At 41.8% G+C, this 17580-nt stretch overlaps 1 protein-coding gene across 6 annotated transcripts in view; it reads left to right on the forward strand.

Moving 5' to 3' along the window:
• Nucleotides 1-17580, forward strand: part of CNTRL (centriolin) — a 32476-nt gene that overhangs the window by 11101 nt on the left and 3795 nt on the right. For 4 of the 6 annotated variants that reach the window (XM_048965757.1, XM_048965758.1, XM_048965759.1 and 1 more), the window contains 30 exons: nucleotides 212-365; nucleotides 1141-1361; nucleotides 1875-2051; nucleotides 2942-3076; nucleotides 3781-3926; nucleotides 4363-4543; nucleotides 4905-5084; nucleotides 5366-5545; nucleotides 6125-6241; nucleotides 6620-6761; nucleotides 6975-7114; nucleotides 7381-7558; nucleotides 7787-8097; nucleotides 8379-8587; nucleotides 8779-8971; nucleotides 9308-9438; nucleotides 9564-9704; nucleotides 9894-10020; nucleotides 10558-10722; nucleotides 11489-11648; nucleotides 12339-12454; nucleotides 12653-12870; nucleotides 13257-13414; nucleotides 13972-14045; nucleotides 14618-14806; nucleotides 15666-15891; nucleotides 16185-16390; nucleotides 16687-16827; nucleotides 17073-17348; nucleotides 17444-17506. In XM_048965757.1, the coding sequence (XP_048821714.1) occupies nucleotides 212-365; nucleotides 1141-1361; nucleotides 1875-2051; nucleotides 2942-3076; nucleotides 3781-3926; nucleotides 4363-4543; nucleotides 4905-5084; nucleotides 5366-5545; nucleotides 6125-6241; nucleotides 6620-6761; nucleotides 6975-7114; nucleotides 7381-7558; nucleotides 7787-8097; nucleotides 8379-8587; nucleotides 8779-8971; nucleotides 9308-9438; nucleotides 9564-9704; nucleotides 9894-10020; nucleotides 10558-10722; nucleotides 11489-11648; nucleotides 12339-12454; nucleotides 12653-12870; nucleotides 13257-13414; nucleotides 13972-14045; nucleotides 14618-14806; nucleotides 15666-15891; nucleotides 16185-16390; nucleotides 16687-16827; nucleotides 17073-17348; nucleotides 17444-17506 (5055 nt within the window). Of the gene's footprint in view, nucleotides 1-211; nucleotides 366-1140; nucleotides 1362-1874; nucleotides 2052-2941; nucleotides 3077-3780; nucleotides 3927-4362; nucleotides 4544-4904; nucleotides 5085-5365; nucleotides 5546-6124; nucleotides 6242-6619; nucleotides 6762-6974; nucleotides 7115-7380; nucleotides 7559-7786; nucleotides 8098-8378; nucleotides 8588-8778; nucleotides 8972-9307; nucleotides 9439-9563; nucleotides 9705-9893; nucleotides 10021-10557; nucleotides 10723-11488; nucleotides 11649-12338; nucleotides 12455-12652; nucleotides 12871-13256; nucleotides 13415-13971; nucleotides 14046-14617; nucleotides 14807-15665; nucleotides 15892-16184; nucleotides 16391-16686; nucleotides 16828-17072; nucleotides 17349-17443; nucleotides 17576-17580 lie in introns of all 6 variants that reach the window. The other 2 variants (XM_048965761.1, XM_048965760.1) reach the window with 2 other exon arrangements.

The raw sequence follows: 17580 nt of genomic DNA on the forward strand, positions 1-17580 counted from the left end.
AGGACTGCCTAATGCTGCTGCTTGCCTATCTGGGATTCTTTTTGAAGTAGCAAAGAGGAAAACAATCAGAACCAAGCGCCACAAGATGGGTTGCACTGGTCACTTCTATGAGTATCAATGAGATACTGCAGAACTGAGCTAAAATGTGAGCTGACTTTTTCAAATCTGTGCTGACACAGTTCTGCTTGGCCTTTCCAACTGTCATTTACAGGCTCACATGAGAGCTCAAAAAGCAAGTAAAGAACAGCAGATTGAGGTAATGAACAAACAGTATAAACAGCTCGAGATTCGCCTGGATGAAATGCTTTCTAGGATTGCTAAGGAAACTGAGGAAATCAAGGACTTGGAGCAGCAGCTCACTGATGGTAATTTTTTGTTCGTGTCTTAAAGTGTTTTTGTATCTAGAATAATGTAATTGAGCTGATAAAAATGTTGAGGTACCAAGGCCCTTGATCAAGTGTGAGCTGAGTGGTTGTTTTCTCAACACATTCTTGTCATCTGCAATTTAGTTGTTACGTCAGGAAGAATTATTCTGCTTTTAATTGAACAAGTGAAGTACTGATATTTCAATACCCTTAGGGAGCTGCTTTTTCATTTAGACTTGAGATAATGTCAAAATATGCTAATTTCAGAAACATTAAAGCAGTTTCTTATCTAGTTCTTGAGCTAGCTGAGATTCACTTGGATCATTGTAGCCTTCACAGAAGTGTCTTTTCTGTGAGTCACTTTCTTCCTCTGTATTTTAAACTGATTTAAGTGAGGTACTTCATTAATGTTAATATGTATTTATCCACTATGCACCTCGTCTGTGTGAGAGTTGATGCCCCAGAAAAGCATATGATTTTTAAAAGTGATTTAGGCAGAAAAGTAGCAAGTGCCATCATAGAAGGAAGTATGTGTGTATGGAGGGAGGTGTTTAAAGAACTGCAGGTTCTGCTCAACTTTTCCAGTGGTCACAGATAGTAATGTTGAAAATCCTGGCCTTTAAAACACAGCACAAGCACTTTCTGCGTGAGTTCAAGTTGCTTGTTTTCATTGTGTGTTCACCTACTTAGTTAAAGATTAGTAGTGGCAGTTCTGTATGTTTTGTAAGTAAACATGGTTTCTTCAATACCTTCAATTCACTTTGCATTTCTGCAGGTCAAATAGCAACAAACGAAGCACTGAAAAGGGATTTAGAAAGCATTATAGTTGGATTACAGGAATACCTGGAAGGCGTTAAGCATCAAGCAAAACAGGCCAATGATGAATGTAAGGAGTTGCAGAAGGATAAAGAATCTTTGCTTCAGAGATTGGCAGATCTAGAGGATGAAAGAAATAGCTTGAAAATGGTTATGATGGATGCTGAAAATATGAGAAAGGTAAGATTTAATGCTGTGTTTCTTCCCATGTTGAGATACCTAAGGATTAACTTAAAATTAAGCGAGCAGTCAAATTTGGGAATGGCAAAACACAGCTCTCTGGACAAAATTACTTTCTGACATGGTAACATCTATCAGATGTGTTCATGTGCAGTAGGAGAGGCATCGGGCCTTCAAAATGTATCATCCAGTTCCTTAAGAGGCTGTCTTAGTATCCTAGAGTCTTCTGTAAATGTTAATATCTTAGACTAATGCATATTGCTTTAGGCTGCACCTTTGGAACTTGTGCAGACTTCAGGTGAGGTCTGAACACAGCACCAGTGACTTGGCCTGCGTATGTAATAATGCTGCCTGTCTTGTTTGAGATATTTGGAGGTTAGGTTTAGCATCTCTGTTTTGATATACCAGCTTTCAAGTTAACAGTGAACTGAAGAATAGGGGAAGAGTGGCAACATAATCTAAGAAATCCTGTTTCTCCTGTGTACGTATTTCTGAACGAATGTAAAACTCCAGGAAATAGCAATGCTTGAAGGCGCGCTTCAAGAGCAGCAAGAAATAAATGAATCGCTCAGAGGAGGCCAAGGGGAGGTCAGTGCCTACGAGGCTGAACTGGAAGCCCAGCTGAGAGACAGAGACACTGAAACCAATCGGCAGAAGGAAGAATTGGAAAGACTGAAACAACTCAGCCAGGTGAGAACACAGCTGTAATGTTACCAGAGTGGCAATCAGCCTGGGCTGGCAGCATAGCTTACCATCTGCCTGTGCAGTGATTTGCAAGGAATTGTTCCTCCAGGGATGTCCCAGAACAGAGGGAAGTATCACTTCATTAGGATGTGTAACCTTGCACTGCAGCAAGACGGAAGAATTTGTGGCCTCTTTGTAGAGGCCTTTGTATGTTTGTGAGTATAGCAGATGAAAACAAGGTTGGCCTTTGCTGTTGTTTCAAGTAGAAATTTGGCTTCCTAGCTTTTTTGTTTGTTTTTCTATATTCTGGCTTTTTGCTGGGTAAGAACAATGTGTGCTTCAAGTTACACATTCCTATTTTATCTTAACCTGCTGTTGGGGATCCTGTCTTGGATTCAGATGCAGTGATATGCAGTGACTGGCATCTTGGCTCAGTTTCCATTAATCAGAAATGAACGTGGTGTTGGTGGGGTGGTTTTTTTGGCTGCTTTTTTTTTTTTTTTGGTTGCTGATTTTTCAGTTTTCTTTCAATGACTTATTCCACCATCAGGAATACATAAAAATGCATAACAAAGTGCTTTTGTCCCTGGCCCCTCCAGGTCTTTTGGGTGTAGTGTTTCAGGCAAAACTTGGAAATTCTCTGTAGAACTCTGATAAATGTAAATCTGTTGGTTTCCCAGTGAGAAAGACACGTTTGTGCCAGGTCTAGATTGAACATCATCATCGTGACTGGTGCTGCAAATGCTAAAGAAATACTAGCTGTTGTATGTTGATGGGCTACCTTGGGATGCTTGTTTTCTTACGGGGTGTTGTTGTTATTCTCTAAAGAAACACAGCTGTTGCACATTTGGGTGATGAGGTGGGATTATTAATCTGAAGGTTGTTTGTGTTTACAGATGGAACTGTCAGCCCTGCAAGCTGAACTTGAGAAGGAAAGGCAAGCATTAGAGAATGCTCTGAGCAAAGCACAATTAGCAGAAGAGAAGGAACAAGAAAACTATAAGCTGCTTTCTCAGTTCAAACAACTGCAGGTGAAGTACTTGTTGCCATAGCAAGTTCCTGACAAGCAGTGTGCTTTTTCACTGCCAGTGGGGGAAAGCGAGAAGAATTTTTGTTCTGAAGTTCAGTGGTGCCTGGCAAATTTCTCATCTGGAGATCCTGCACCACAGACTTTTATCTGACTATTTTGGATGTTTAGACTGACCTTTGAAATAATGTCGGGGCTGCTCTCCTATATTGCAGTAGGATTGATAAATTGTGTAAATCTTAATTTCCCACAAGCCTCATTCAGTACAGTGTCAGTAAGAGAACAATTTGTGTGCAGCTGGGGGTGGGGGAGAAGCCTGACTTTATTGCATCAGTTTTTCTCATTGTGGCAAGTCTGGGTTCAGTCCTTTGCCTTCACCAAATCCCTTTGTCCCATCTCATGCACCTCAGAGGGTAAAATGGCCACCAGCTTACGAAAGATCCTCACCAGATATTAGAACTATAATTTTTGCCACAGCTTGCCAATTTGCAGAGCAGACTTCAAGTCTTGGTCCCGTTGGTCAAGCGTGGATTCTTGGTCTGGTGTCTGTGACAGAGGTGGCACAACTGCAAACACTGTAGCATATGGATATTGTGATTTCACTGTGCTTTGCTTGTATAAACACAATAGTTTCATTAAGGAAAATGTAAGATCATTCTGAATTGTTGTTGGAATATTTTTCAACATGTAAATGCATTTATCTATTAGGGAGACAACAATCTCCTGAAACAACAGCTTAAAGATCTTCAGAATCAGCTAAGCCATGCAGTGGGTAACTTGATGCACCCTGAGGAAGTCCTGGCTCGTATAAATGAGCTCAAGCAAAAGCTTCGGACAGGAGCAGGAGAGATTAAGTGAGTAAAATAGAAACAGTTTTAGATTTATGCACATGTTCTTGCTCCATAGGTGAGAGCAATGAGGTACATCTGCTGCATCCTTTGTATTGTGATGTAGGGCAGTTCAAACGTGACCTTTAGCACCTTCCTTGTGTTTGAGAGAGCATTGCCTGAGCTCAGGCACCTCTATTGCTGAGGGTTCTATTACACATTCCTCTCGGGTTTCACTACTGGAAATAAAGAATTTTTCTTTTCCTCCTCTGTCCCTAGCTACAGAAAATGGAAATAAAGACAGAGCAGAGTAACACTGGCACTGCAACCTACTCAGCACTGCCCCTGAATTCATTTCCATTGAATGTTTTAAACTAGCACTTCTGAACTGGACTGTGTTGCTTTTATGCCTAGTATTGTGATTTAAAGTTACTGTTTTCCATAATGAAGCTTTCTCTTTCAGATGTCAGAATTCAGCTGATGTTCTGGGGAAAAGCCTTGCAAATCTGCAGAAAGAGTTCAATAGCATCCTTGCTGATACACAGAGGGAGAAAGAGAAAGCATGGGAAAGACAGAGGCAATTGCAAGAGGAAATGGTATCTCAGCAGGAAAAACTGGAAGATATACAGGAGAAATACAGACAGGCATGTATCAAAGCTGTGAAAGCAAGACTGAGACAGTTTCAGCTTTGTCTGAAATATGCATGTTGCAGCTGAAGGATCAAGGTTTATGACAAATGTAGATTTGTTTCCCTCCATCTTTCAAATAAGTGTAATTTTACTAAGAGCAGATAAATTGCTCACGGTTGCTTGCCAGAAGCAAGTTCAACAACTCAAGTCGGCATAGGGCACTGTTGATTGTGATTAGAATAGCTTTGCTATTCTTTAGGTATAAAATATACTACTAGTGGTGCGTTCAAAAAGTTGGTCTGAAAATCATTAAAATAGGGTGGGTTTTAATTGAAACTTTGTTTTGGTTGCTCATTCTTGCATACTTCATGTACAGGTGAAATCTGAAAACAGGCAGAATAAGAACAAGGTCCATCAGTTAGAGAATGAAATTCAACTTTTACGTGAAAAAATAAAGAGTATGGAAGAAATCCAGGGCCTGGCTGATCAACAGCTCCAAGAGGCAGATGAAGAAAAAGAGGCTATTCTTGCTCAACTAGAAGACCTGGAGAAAAGGGTAGGAATAGACATGAGTGTGTGCTCTGTGTTGGGCTGCTCAGGAAAAGAGCATCTAAAGAACTCGTGAATTATTTTGCTTCTTAAGATGAAGCTCAAATGCAAGAAGGAACACAAAGGTGAAATACAGCCCTTTTCTTAAGTGCAACTGGACACCTTGATTCTTGTATTATTGTGATAGTTCTGTGTATACAGTACCACATGGGATGTGTGGAAAGGCCTTTATTCTGTGCTGCTTTTCTTTTAAAATTACTGTGAAACCTGTTGCTTTCCTGGTTTCAGAAAAAAATAGAAGATGCCAGGGCACAAATGCAATTTGCTGATCTGGATAAAGAGCTGAAGGAGTTGAAGAGAGCAATCATCACTTCAGATAAACTGGCGGCTGCTGAGCTGTGCATTGCTAAAAACCAGCTGCAGGCTCTTCATGGGACTGTTCTCAAAATTAATCAGGAACGAGCTGAGGTAAATCAACGTTGGTAATTAATTGTTAGTTATAATTAAGCAGTGCTTTCTAATGCCATAATAATCAAGACTGTCTTTGTTGCTTTCAAATTCAGCTTCAAGTCTTTGTTTTTAATTATCCTGCCAGATGAGCTGTTGCTTTAGTCAGCCTCATCTTGAAATACTATAAATCAGTGTCTGACTTAACTTGGATTAACAGGCTGCCTTGCTGCAAGTTAGAAGATGGGAGAGAGGTAGGTTTTATCTTCTGTAGCAATTGGAAGTCGATCAATTAACAGTATATTGTTTTGTAAGACTAAAAAGCAAAAGAAAAAACAATTTAGTTCATAAATTTAAACCTTTAAAAATTGATTTTTTTTGGCTTCATACGAACACGTGTTGAAATTCACTCTGCAGAAAGGCTGTAAGGTTAAAGGAGAAATAGTTTATGCAGACTGTTGTTTTTGTCATTTTCTTGAATTCCAACACAGACAAGCAGTGATGTCTCCTGTTACTCTGCAGTTCATAAAGCTTTGTGAGACACCTGAAGCCTGTGAGATGTTCTTGTAAACTAAACTTAAGGTAAAATGTCAATTTCAGGAATTTGAGGAAGCTGAAGAGTTCTGTGTTGAGGCAGCTCGTACAACTCGGGATCTTGCCCGAGCAGAAGCAGAAATAGAGTTGTTACAACAGCTTCTGAAACAGAAGGAAGAACAAGTGAGTTGAAGCAATGTTTCCTCTGTTATACGAGGAGGGTGAACTATGTGGAGAGCAGTTCATTGGTGTTCTGAAATGGCCGTGTTTACTTGCCTGCTGTGGCCTTTCTCTTCAAGTTTTCCCAAGTCACTGTTCTTCCCTGCCCTACACCTCCCTCAGTGGTTTGAATTTGAAGAAAGCCTGTTTGTTTGCATGTCTTCATGTGGCTGCACATGTAAGCCTCCATCATATGAGGAGATGGAAGAACAGTTCTGTTGCATCAAAGTGGTACAAGTGTTTTGCTGAGTGAGCATTTCTGTGGGAAAATGTAAGATTGTTTGAAAATGTTCTACTGTAATTTATATTGAAATGCTTTGCTTTGATTTAAACTTAAAACAGCTTCAACACGAAATGGGGAAAGCTGGTGAGAAGACTGCACTGAGCTCTCAGAAGTTAGAAATTGATGAACTGAATGACACAGTGGAGCAACAGAAAGCAGAAATTGAGCGTTTAAGATGGTTGCTGGATGACACTGGGGCAGGTAATCTCTTATCTCTGTCTCCTGCAGGTAGGGAAGCAAGCTGTTCTGCAGCAGTGCATATTTCTCACTAACATGGGAAGCTTTTAGAGCTCTGGGATTTTGTTCTAGGAGAACAAACAGGAAACCATTCTGTGCAGTTCTTAGACTAGGATACATTCAGTGTCATTAGTTATTTGTCTTATATGCTTATAAAACTGTGTGATTGATTATCAGGTAACAAGGATGAAATTGACAACTTGCAAGATGAAATTGCAGCACTCAGAAATGCACTCTCATGCCAGAATGGTTACGTCACCAGTATAGCAGATCCAGTAAAAAGAAGAGGATACTGGTATTATGTGCCACCATCACAGGTCAGAAATTCAAATCCTGTTATGTAGAGAGGCATTTGTTATGGGGAAATTCCTTATATATGAATTTGAGTAATACTGTTATATTTGGTTCTCTCTTTAAAGCAGCAAAATGCTTAAAAATGAGAGAAGGCAGGGTGTGTAGAGCCTGTTGTTGGAAAAAAATCAATGCTTTAGAAAGTCTACAATTATTAAATTATTTTCCTTTATTTGTTATTTCTAGAATAAAGTACCTTATAGGAACAAATCCTTTTTCTTTTTTTCCTTAGGCCTCAACTCCTGCCTCTCACAGCACAAAAGACTCTGGAGTTGGTTTACAGTGCCCTGGCACCTCCCCACCCAGAAAAGGGTGTAGTCAGGTCAGGAAGGAAGACTTACCCAGATCAAGAGGGTGCTGGGTTTATTCACCAGTCAGAAACAGGTGGTACAAAACAAATCCTAATAAAGGTGAGTCTCGTGGTCTCACAGTGTGCAGGAGTGTAATGAATGTGGGTGTGCTTAGAGTTCCTAGTGAGTATTTCTGATACGCATTAGTGGATATTTAATATTAATTTCTGGTGAATTTGTTCAACAGTGCTGAAAGTAAATATTTGTATTGCAATTCAAGAAATCTTTCTGTTAAAACTTATTAAAAAAAAAAAAACAAAACACTTCTTTTTTTTCCTGTGTTTAAAGCTGGAAGAGCAGAAGAAGACAGCAAAGGAAACGTGGAAGCTCATGCTCACAAAGACCTGCCCTTTGTCCCACCGCCTGGTGCAGCCATCTATACTCTTCTCCCAGCTGGTGCTCCTCCACCCCAAGGAGCTGTGGCTTCCAGCCCTCCTCCTGCAGCTGCAGATGGAGCCTCCATTGCTCCTGGCTCTGTTCCCTATGGCCTGCCTCCTGTGGGAGCCCAGGTTGTTTATGGCCTTCTTCCTCCAAACTTTGCTGTCCCACTCGTTCCTTTTGGAGGTCTTCACTGCAATGTACCCAAGCATCACGACTTGGTAAGACACAGGGTGGCAGGGTTGTGAACAGATTAAGAGCATCCTGTAATGTCTGCTTTTTAAAAGGAAAGAAGAAAAAGAAATCTCACTTCTGCAGATTAAAATTTAAGAACTCAAAGCAGTCTTGTGGCAAGACTGTAAATCTCAGAGAGCTTGCTGATAAGAATGCCCTGTCTCCAGTGTTAGTGGTCTGGTCGCTGCTATCTGTAACTGCTTATGTGTTTTGGAGCACTGAAATAGAAAAACAGGACAATCAGTCTTAATTTTGCTGTCCTGTGTAGGAGAGTGAAGTCTCAAGGTTAGAAGACACTGTGCGTCATTTGAAGTCTCGGAAATACAGAGATAAATGGTCAGAGGCAGCTGGGCACAAATGCAAGAACGAAATGGAAGAACTACGTCAGAACATGGAGGATCTTCTGCATGAGAGAGAAGAGCTGGAACGCGAAGTGGCAGAGCTGCACAGAGCAGCTCAAACACGTAACAAGCGCAAGTAAGAATAGCACACTGCTTCTGGTCAAGCAAGTGGAAATGGCCAAAACTCTTTCCAGTGACAGCAGATTTGGACACGTTTATAACTAACATTCTTGTTGATCTGTTACATGTTTTATACGAACTGCAGGAGGCTGCTGAGCCTCTGATGTTTTGTAGCTTAATTCGTTGTTTTTCTTCTTGGGCTTTCAGGGACTTTGTTGAAGGCTATACTGAAAACTTAATGGCAGAACTACAGTTAGAAAAATCTCTTAAACACCATGAAGATATTGCAGAAGAAATTGAATGTATAGAGAAGACTCTTCTCAAACGCCGAGCGGAGCTTAGAGAGGCAGACAGGCTTCTCACAGAAGCTGAAATGGAACTTGAGAGCACACGGGGAAAGGCGAGTAAAGCCCGAAGTGCAGAAGGATTTCTGTGTTATGTTGGTTGTTTTAGGCAGAAGGTGTTTACTTTTATTTTTATGTAAGCAGTTTATTTTTACATGGATAACCTGCAGCCCTTAAAAATGCTTCTGTTTGAAAATAAGCCCTGGGATAACCTGTGCTGAAAGAAACTGTTTTGGTCCTTGTCAAAGGGGAGGAAGCTTTTCTCTTCTGGGGCAAGAGAATAATATTCAAGTAAGGTGGAGGTCATTTTTGGGCAGCTGACTTGTAGGTTATAGGTGTTGAAAGGGTAAGGGGGGTTGTGTCATCTCAATGATGTTCAATTTTTGCTCTAGACTAAAGACACCATTCAAAAGTACAATCGTGCCAAACAGCATTTGCTCCATACTGAAACGGAAGCAGAGGAGCTAGAGCGAAGGGCTCAGGAAATGGCTACTGAACTTGTGAAAGCAGATCAGCAATTAAGGTACCCTGTTGTTGTGAATTAGCATCAGATGGGGAAGAGGAGAACAAGACTGTTTCAAATATCAAGGCTTTTGGAGTGGGGAGCTGTTAAAACGTAAATATGTAAGGGCATAAATGCTTTTGTAGATCATTGCAGGCAGATACACAGGATTTAGAACAGCGTAAGAAGGAACAGGAAGGTGTTTTGAAGGAGATCAACAAAGTGGTGTCTGCAAGAGACTCTGAGTTCCAGTCGTTAAACCAGAAAATAGAAATGCTGACTGGAAGGTAAATCTATCTTAAATTTACCTTAAACTGATGTCCTTCTCTAATAAGTGTGCCCAGTGCACTCAGCTGGGCATGTCCCTGCTCACTGCAGAGGAGTTGGACTGGATCACCTTTAAAGGTCTCTTCCAACTCTAAGGATTCTATGTATTTTTGTTTCTTCTGAACCATGCCTTTTGTCTTCTCTGTAAGCCTTCAGAAGCTTCAAGGAGATATTCAAGTTGCAGAAGGTAACGAGGAGCATCACCTCCAAATGCTCACAGAAGCAGAGAACATTCTTCAGGTCAAGAAAACTGAACTGGAAGGACTGAAAAATCAGGTGAGGTGCATCTGGTCAACTCGGGAGTATCAGTGTCATTGTTGTCACTGGGGACTGTGAAGTGTCTTTGGCTCCAACCTGCCTTATCTGAATAAGTTCTAATTCTTAATTCTGTGACTTATTTTTTTTGTCACTGTTGGTCATTTGAATTACTGTTTGGGGATTTTTTTTGGTGAGGGGAATATTTTCTGTTTTGGGGTTTGTGTTTAGTTTGACCCCAATCCTGTCTGCATTTCTGGGTGATAAATGTTAGTGCAGAGTTCTCTGTGTTCTTAAGCTTCTTATTCTCAAGTGCAATAAGTACCTCTGAGGCCCAGGGCTGCACTGTGCAGATCAAAGCTTAATTGTCAGTGCTGGCCCTTCCACAGCAGTCCAGCAAATGGAGCTCATTGCTGTGATGGGATTCTCCTGTGATTTGCAACTCGAGTAAATCTGCAAACTGGTAACAGGATTGCATTGATTTATTTCTTGTATGTGTGTGGCCATAAAACTGTAAGTGTTCAGATGTGGTGGTGGTGCTGAACCTCTGTGTCGTAGGTTACTGCTCAGCAACAAGAGCTGCTGTTTGTGGAGCAGCAGCTCAGGCAGAGGAAGGAGCAGCTCCATGCCCTTCAGGACTGTATTGCTCAAAAGAAAGGTGACCTCAAGGAAGCTCTTCGAGATGGGGAGACTGAAGCAAAGGAGAAACAGCGCCAAATAAAAGTAACTTTTCCAAATTAGCTTTCAGTTACTTACATCTGTGGAGAACAGCAAAAGAATAGAAACATAAAAACATCACAATACTTCAACAAAAACAGTTTTGCTTTCTATGTCCTCCCCAAATCTGAAAAGCAGAACAAGCAAGCTTATGACTACGTGTCTCATGGGTTGGACAAGGTGCACAAATAAGAAAGAGAACGTTTCTGGGTAATACAGAATTGGTTCCTGGGGAACAAAAGCACGTAAAATAATTCTCCAAAGGCAGCTTCTAAAGCAGATCAGTCTGATCAGCGTGCTTAAAATGCAACAGCCCTGATGTAAGCCAGCTGTCTGTCTCCTCCATTCCTGTGTTGATGTTTCCTTGCTCAGAAAGGAATCCACGCTTCTTTGTGAAAGGAAGACTGGCTAGATCCATGCACCCAGCACTGAAGTAAAAGGATCAAGATTAACAACATTGTTTTTGTTGTTTTCTTCCTCTGGTGATGCTTTTTCTGGCTCTCTGTTGTAAGGCCTTCCTGTTCACTTGCTTGATGCTGTGGATCAAAGCCTCCATGGAAATTCGTACTTTAAATTGCCTACAAGCAAGGCTCTCCCCTAAATGTTACATAATGTTTTGTTTCTTTACACCATTAACTATATTCTAGACAGTTTAATTCTGGAGTTCATAGTTGACAATAGATTTGTTACATTTTAATAAATATTTTTAAATTATTAAAGGAAAAATAAATGGCAAATAATGACATTCATTTTAACACTGTTATTTCCATAGGAAATAAGGCTTCTTCTGGAAGATCTTAATGCTGAGAGGAGAGAACTGGGTGTCCAAATTGATGAGAAGAGAGCACAGCTTTCGGTCATAAGGAAGGATATTGGAAAAGAGGAAGAAAATCTTCAAATAATACTTGGACAAATCAACAAGCATAAGATAGGTAGATATTATTTTGTGCAGACTGAAAATAAATATGCTCTAAGATTCCAGTTGTACATCTGTGCCATCATATTTTCTGCAGTCTCCTTAAATACTGTGAATGGCTGCAGAGAAAGCTTTCCTAGTTAGAGACTCAGACTCCAACTCTGACTCGTTGCCCTCTGCTGGAGTTGAGGCAGTGCTTTGTGTTGCTTTGCTCTTGGGATTTGAGTTTCTCACTTTGGTGAGGAAAAACAAATCTCCCATGGGGACTAAAGCTTCTGTGCTAGTGCTGTGTGATGGAGCTGGCTGCTTGTGGCACAGCCACAGAAGGCACCTGGAGTGGAGGAGGAACAGAGGATCGCCCTTCAGGCAGTTGTGTCCTCTCAGATGGTGGGAAGTGTAACCAGCAGCAGCCTGCAAACCTCTGAAAAAAACTGACTTCATTGTCTGCCAGTCAGATGCTTGTCCTGCAGTAACAGCTCAGCAAAAAGGGGAAGAGGAGACACAGGAGCCTGCAACATTCTAGTAGAGGAACGTGGTTAGGTGTAACAAGTGGTGTGTCTGACACGCCAAGTGAAGATGAGTGTGCTGCCCAGGGGTTGCATCAGTGTGTTTCATCCGCCCCGCTCCCCTCTTCCAATGTCTTTTTAGAGAGCAGAATGCATTTAATGTGCTTTACAATAAGCCTTGATTTCTTTCATCTTATTAGAACTGAAACACGTTCTGGAAATGTTGGAGATTGAAAATAATGAACTTCAGGGTTTGAAGCTACAACATGATCAGAAGGTCAATGAACTGGAGAAGACTCAGGTTGCAGTTCTAGAAGTAAGTATTCAATTTAGAAAGAAGAGAGATGCACATTCTGTGATTCTGTTAGGGTCTGGGCAACGTTCTCTGTACTCCTAAATTGGAGCAGTGTAGCCTGCAAGTGATCCGTGGATGAAAGGTTTTAATCTGCTGCAGATAAATACATTCACTCAATCTTTTTCACCACGTGTGTTGCTCACAATTTTTCTTTGCCAGGAGAAGCTGAAATTGGAGAATATTCAGAGATTATTCCAGTGTCAGCAAGGGGAAGTGGATTGGCAGGAGCAACAGCTTCAGAAGGACCGTCAGGAAAGTGAACACCTGGTTTCTCAGATGCGCGCTCTGCAAAGCAATATTGAGTCTCTGAGTAAAGAGAAGCAAAAGCTTGAAGAGGACTGTCAGAGTTTGGAAAGGAAGCTGTCGCAAACCAGAAGGTGGGAGCAGGAGACATTGTCTGCAAAAGTGATCAGTGATGAAAAATGTCCCGAATTGTAACTTATTGTAATTAGAAACATAGCTATAGCTCTGATACTACAGAACTCATTTCTTACTCTGTGGAGGCTTAGATTTAGGCATGTCTACAGTATGTCTATAGCAGAATTAGAGAAAATAGGCAGCACTGAATGCAGCAGTGTTTCTCATGGCAATGCAGTGAGAAATGCTATGAAAAGCAAAATGTTCAGCCTTGGAACGAGACAGCTGTTGTTCGTCTGGCTGCTGGGCAGCATCTCCCTGAGCTGAGAACAAACTGCTGAGTGCAGCTGCTTTGGGTGCACGATGGACCTCCAACAAACCACCAGCATGCGTTCACATTTTGCAGAGACCTGAGTGCTGCTGAAGGTGGCATCGGAGCCGCGTCGTCCAAGGTAGAGAGAATGGAACTGGAGATTGAAAGCCTGCAGCAGGAGGCAGATGTACTGAATGAACAGAAAAAGTCACTGCGTGGAGAGATGGCTGCTGTACAAAAAGATCTTCAAGGTAAAGATGAAACTGCAGTTTCTAAGCTGTAGCATAGTTTAATTACATCTTTTAATGTAATTTCTTTTACATAACAACTGTGATGTTATCAGCATACTCAAATGCCTACCAGCAGAAAGTACTTAATGTAAGATGGAAACTTTTCTGTTTATTCATTCACAAGAAATTTTAGCTGCAAAGTTATTTCATTGATTGCTGATTGTATGGGAGCTGTTGAGTGCCAGACTGAAGCACTGAGCACCTGGGGAAAGGCCAGGTCAGCCCTGGGAGCACAGGTGGAGGAAGGGGTGTCTTGGGCTGACCCAGAGGCTGCCCCTCTGTTAGGCCTCATTTAAGGGCTGACTGCTGCTGGGGGAGGATCTTTCTGGAGATCCCTCCTTGGTGAAGCTTTTTCTGCAAACATCTTCTGATGTGGGTGAGCAATCTTCTTCCCTTCCTTTATAGCACCTTTCTATTGTGCCAGTCCTGTCACCACATCTCTGTAAGCTTTTCCCATCGTATTGATCTGTTCCATTGCTACACTGATTGAAAATGTCTTTCACCAACTGTTTTTTTAGAAAAAAAGAATGAACTGGAGATGCTGAAAGGAGAATTAAGTGAGTCCAGGCAGCAGCTTCAGCTGGCAGAACAGGTTGGTTTGGGTCAAATACAGGAGGTTGTAATGCAGTGAGTGAACTGATGGCAGAAACAAGAGGCAGCTTTTATCAGATTGCCAGTCCATCACCCGTTTCTCCATTAAGCACACTGTCTCAAATGCAGATCCGTTGCAGAGCTAATAAACAGTGGCTGGTTGACTTCTTTGTTCTTGCTGGGTTTGGAGTGATCAGGACTACAGTAGGCACCTCAACAGAGAATTTGTTTTCCTCTTCTGACTGTGAAGGGGGGCGGCAGCTGTCATGTTGATCCTGGTCAGGTTTCATTGCCAAAAGCACCCGATGGGATGTCGGAGAGCATCCTTCAGGTGGGGTTTGGTGGTGGTCAATGCTGAGTGTTGTCACTCATTTTATCTCCTTGCTTACGTGCACCTTCTAGTGCTTCATCTGGTGATTACTGTTCTGTTAATTCACTTGAGCTGGGTCAGGAAGGAGACAGTCTGCAGTGTGGGTAGGGATGATGAGTTAGTTTCACGTGGAAGCCTTTTTAGTCAGAGCCTGTTACTTTTACCAGCTAGTTATGTTGATTAATCTTCTGTTCTGTCTTTAGAATTTGAAAGATAATACAAAGCACCAGGAAGAGCTGCTGAAAGAGCAGGCAACCCTAAAAGAAGATATTCTAAAATGTGTGAGGAAATGTAAGGATTGCCAAGAGAGACAGAAAAAGAGAGAGAACCATTTGCAGCAGCTCCAGAAAGAGATTGAAGAGAAAGAAACAATACTGGCCAAACAAGAAGCGGTAAATAACCTGAGACTTACTGAGCTTTGGCCTGGCCTCTGAAATAATGCAGGTGGAAAAGCTTTGGCTGCAGGTTTACAAATAACATTTAGAGACAGAAAGTGTGACTTCATGAGGAGTAGCAGTAAGAGAAGGTTCAGCATCCTGTTGTGCCTGACTGAAATCCAGCCTCCCAGCAAAGGACTCTTCCTTCTTGGTGGGATCTTTGTGTGCAGAGCTGCGTGCAAGAAGGGCTGCTGTAGTGGGAGGCACAGTGCAGTGCTGTGTGCCTGCTGCTGGGTTGGGTGAGGACAGGGGCTGGCAGAGGCAGTTCTCTATAACTTCTCATTTGTCAGCTGACAAACAGGAGCAGCTGGATACAGCTTGGAGAACTCCTTCATAGTGTGTGTGCTGGGGGAGACAAGCGACCAGTGGGGGTATCTGAAATGATAATGTGGATTTCAAATAAAACTGACCAAAACAAAATGCATCTGTGTTCCAGAACTCAAAAACTAAGCAGCAGGAGATCCAGAACTCTTATCTTGAAGTTTATTTCTGGTATCTCAAAGCTTATTTTGAGTGGTTTACTATTTGTAGCTGCTTCTTGCTCTTCTACCGCGCTTCTGTCTGAGACCATCAATTAATTGTTTGTGGAAGTTACCTCATTTGGCTTCAATAAAGCACTAGGCAAAAGAAAAACAGGGAAATTAAGGAGGGAAAATGACCAACACTTCTGTTTGGACTGAGTACCAGACCGTATTTCTTGTTTCAGATTGCTGCTGCTTTAACTTCTGCAGCGTTGTTTGGTGATGGTATTGGTTCTGACTGAGTTGCTACGAGTGAAACCGTGCCGATTTGAAGTTGTATTTGTTTTTGGCAGATCCTTTATAAGCTCAAGCAAAATTCAGAACACGAAGGGAAAAAACTGGAAGAAAATACTGCTAAACTCAAAGAACAGAAACTACTTCTGGAAAAGGAACTCAGGGATCAGCGAGAGAAACTGGAAGAGGCAGTAGCAAAAGTAAGGCTGGCAGAAGAAAACAACAGGAAGCTGGAAAAAGAAGCATCTCAACTTGCAGCGCTTGAAGAAACTGTCAGAAAAAGCAGTAAGATCTGTCACACAAGTTTATCATTGCAGTGTGTGGGTGCTAAGTCTAGTGAAACCAACCAATAGTTCTGTTAATGTTGCTTGAATTTTAATTCAGCACTTTATTTGACTCTTGATCCTTAAATTCGTTCCTCGGAGAGCTGAAATCCTGAAGGCAGCTTTGTCACCTCTCACCTGGTGCCAATGTTTATCTAAACATCACTCAGAGTGGTTTGAAAATGTCTGATGTCTGAAATATGCCAAGGTATTTACATTTCTGCTAATCAGTGTCAGTTTAAATATTGTTTACAGAACATCAGGTATCAGAAAAAGAACTACAGGTACAACAGAAAAATAGAGAAATTCAGTCTCTCCAAAACGAATTGAAAGTCTCCAAGTCTGAGGTGAACCATCTGCAGGGGCAGCTAGCAGCAGAAAGGAAAAGAGCAGAAAAACGGATCTGCAGTCTGAAGGAAGCGATGAAAATGCAGAGGACACAGTTTGAAAGAGAACTGCATGTAAGTCCTGACTGGAGGAAGGGGGAACGTTAGAGGCTTTTGGTTATTTTGTAAACAGCAAAATGATAGAATACCCCTCTTATTGCTGAGGAGCAGAAGTTGTGTGTTAACTTTGAGATGGATTTTGAAGCAGCCAAACTCTGATATTTCTAGGCTGTGCTGCAGAGTACCTTGGGTTACTCTTATTAATGCTGTTCCTGCATTTTAACTTGAAGAAATTGTCTCATAAAGGCTCTCGATTCATTTTCTCAAGTGGGTGCTCACAGTAGAAGGCAATCTTGTCTGCATTTTCCTAGGAACAAAAGCATGCAAATAACTGCCTGCAGAGTGATATAGCAGCTGCTGAACAAGTGGCACAGAGCAACCATGAGCGAACCAAGCACCTGATGAAAGAGCTTGGCCAGATCCAGCAGAACTACGTGGATCTCCAAAATCAGGTATAACTGAGTACCCAAATAAAGGCTGTCTGGGGAAAAGCAGCGTCTTCCAGACCGGTGCCTCGTAGGCAAATAAAGTGAATTTCATAATTAGGGCTGCATCTGTTCAGAGAGCTTACAATTTGTGATTTCAGTGGTCAAAATGTAAATGCTGTAGAAAGATTTGTTGGGTTACATGGGAAATTCCTCTGGGTTGATGTGTTTGTGGTATCTCAGCAAAGCAGTGAGACTATTTTACGTTGCAGGTTAAGACTCAAGAAGACCTGGAAAAGAGACAAAGGGAAATAGAGGACACAGCAACGTTGCTTAAATCAGAGGTTGAAGACAGTATTAAAACAAGGTTTAAATCTTCAAGCCCATCTCCTCCAGAACTGCTGGAAGATTTGGAAGCGTTTTCTGCAGTAAACAGAAGCATGCAGTGTGAATCTGATGATTTAGAGGAGATGTTTTCGTTTGCTGATGCTGACAAAAAATTGTTCTCACTGGAAAGGAAGTTGGATTTTTCTCAGATCTTCATAATGGTAAAAAGCTCTCAGGCAGTGGCTGCTGCTCACACTGCTGCTGAGCGTGGCCGTGTCGTCATGCTCAGCTGCTGGATGTGTTGTGTTGCCAACAGGATGAACAGTGGCGTGGAGAGGCTCTCCGAGAGAAACTGCAGCATCATGAGGATCGGCTGAAGGTGGCCCATCTCTTACCTTTGCACAGATCTGTCTGCAGGTCCCTTCCAAAAAGAGTCTGAACAAAATGGGTGTG

This window comes from Lagopus muta, chromosome 19 (assembly GCF_023343835.1).
Source record: "Lagopus muta isolate bLagMut1 chromosome 19, bLagMut1 primary, whole genome shotgun sequence".
In the NCBI taxonomy this organism is placed as follows: Eukaryota; Metazoa; Chordata; class Aves; order Galliformes; family Phasianidae; genus Lagopus; species Lagopus muta.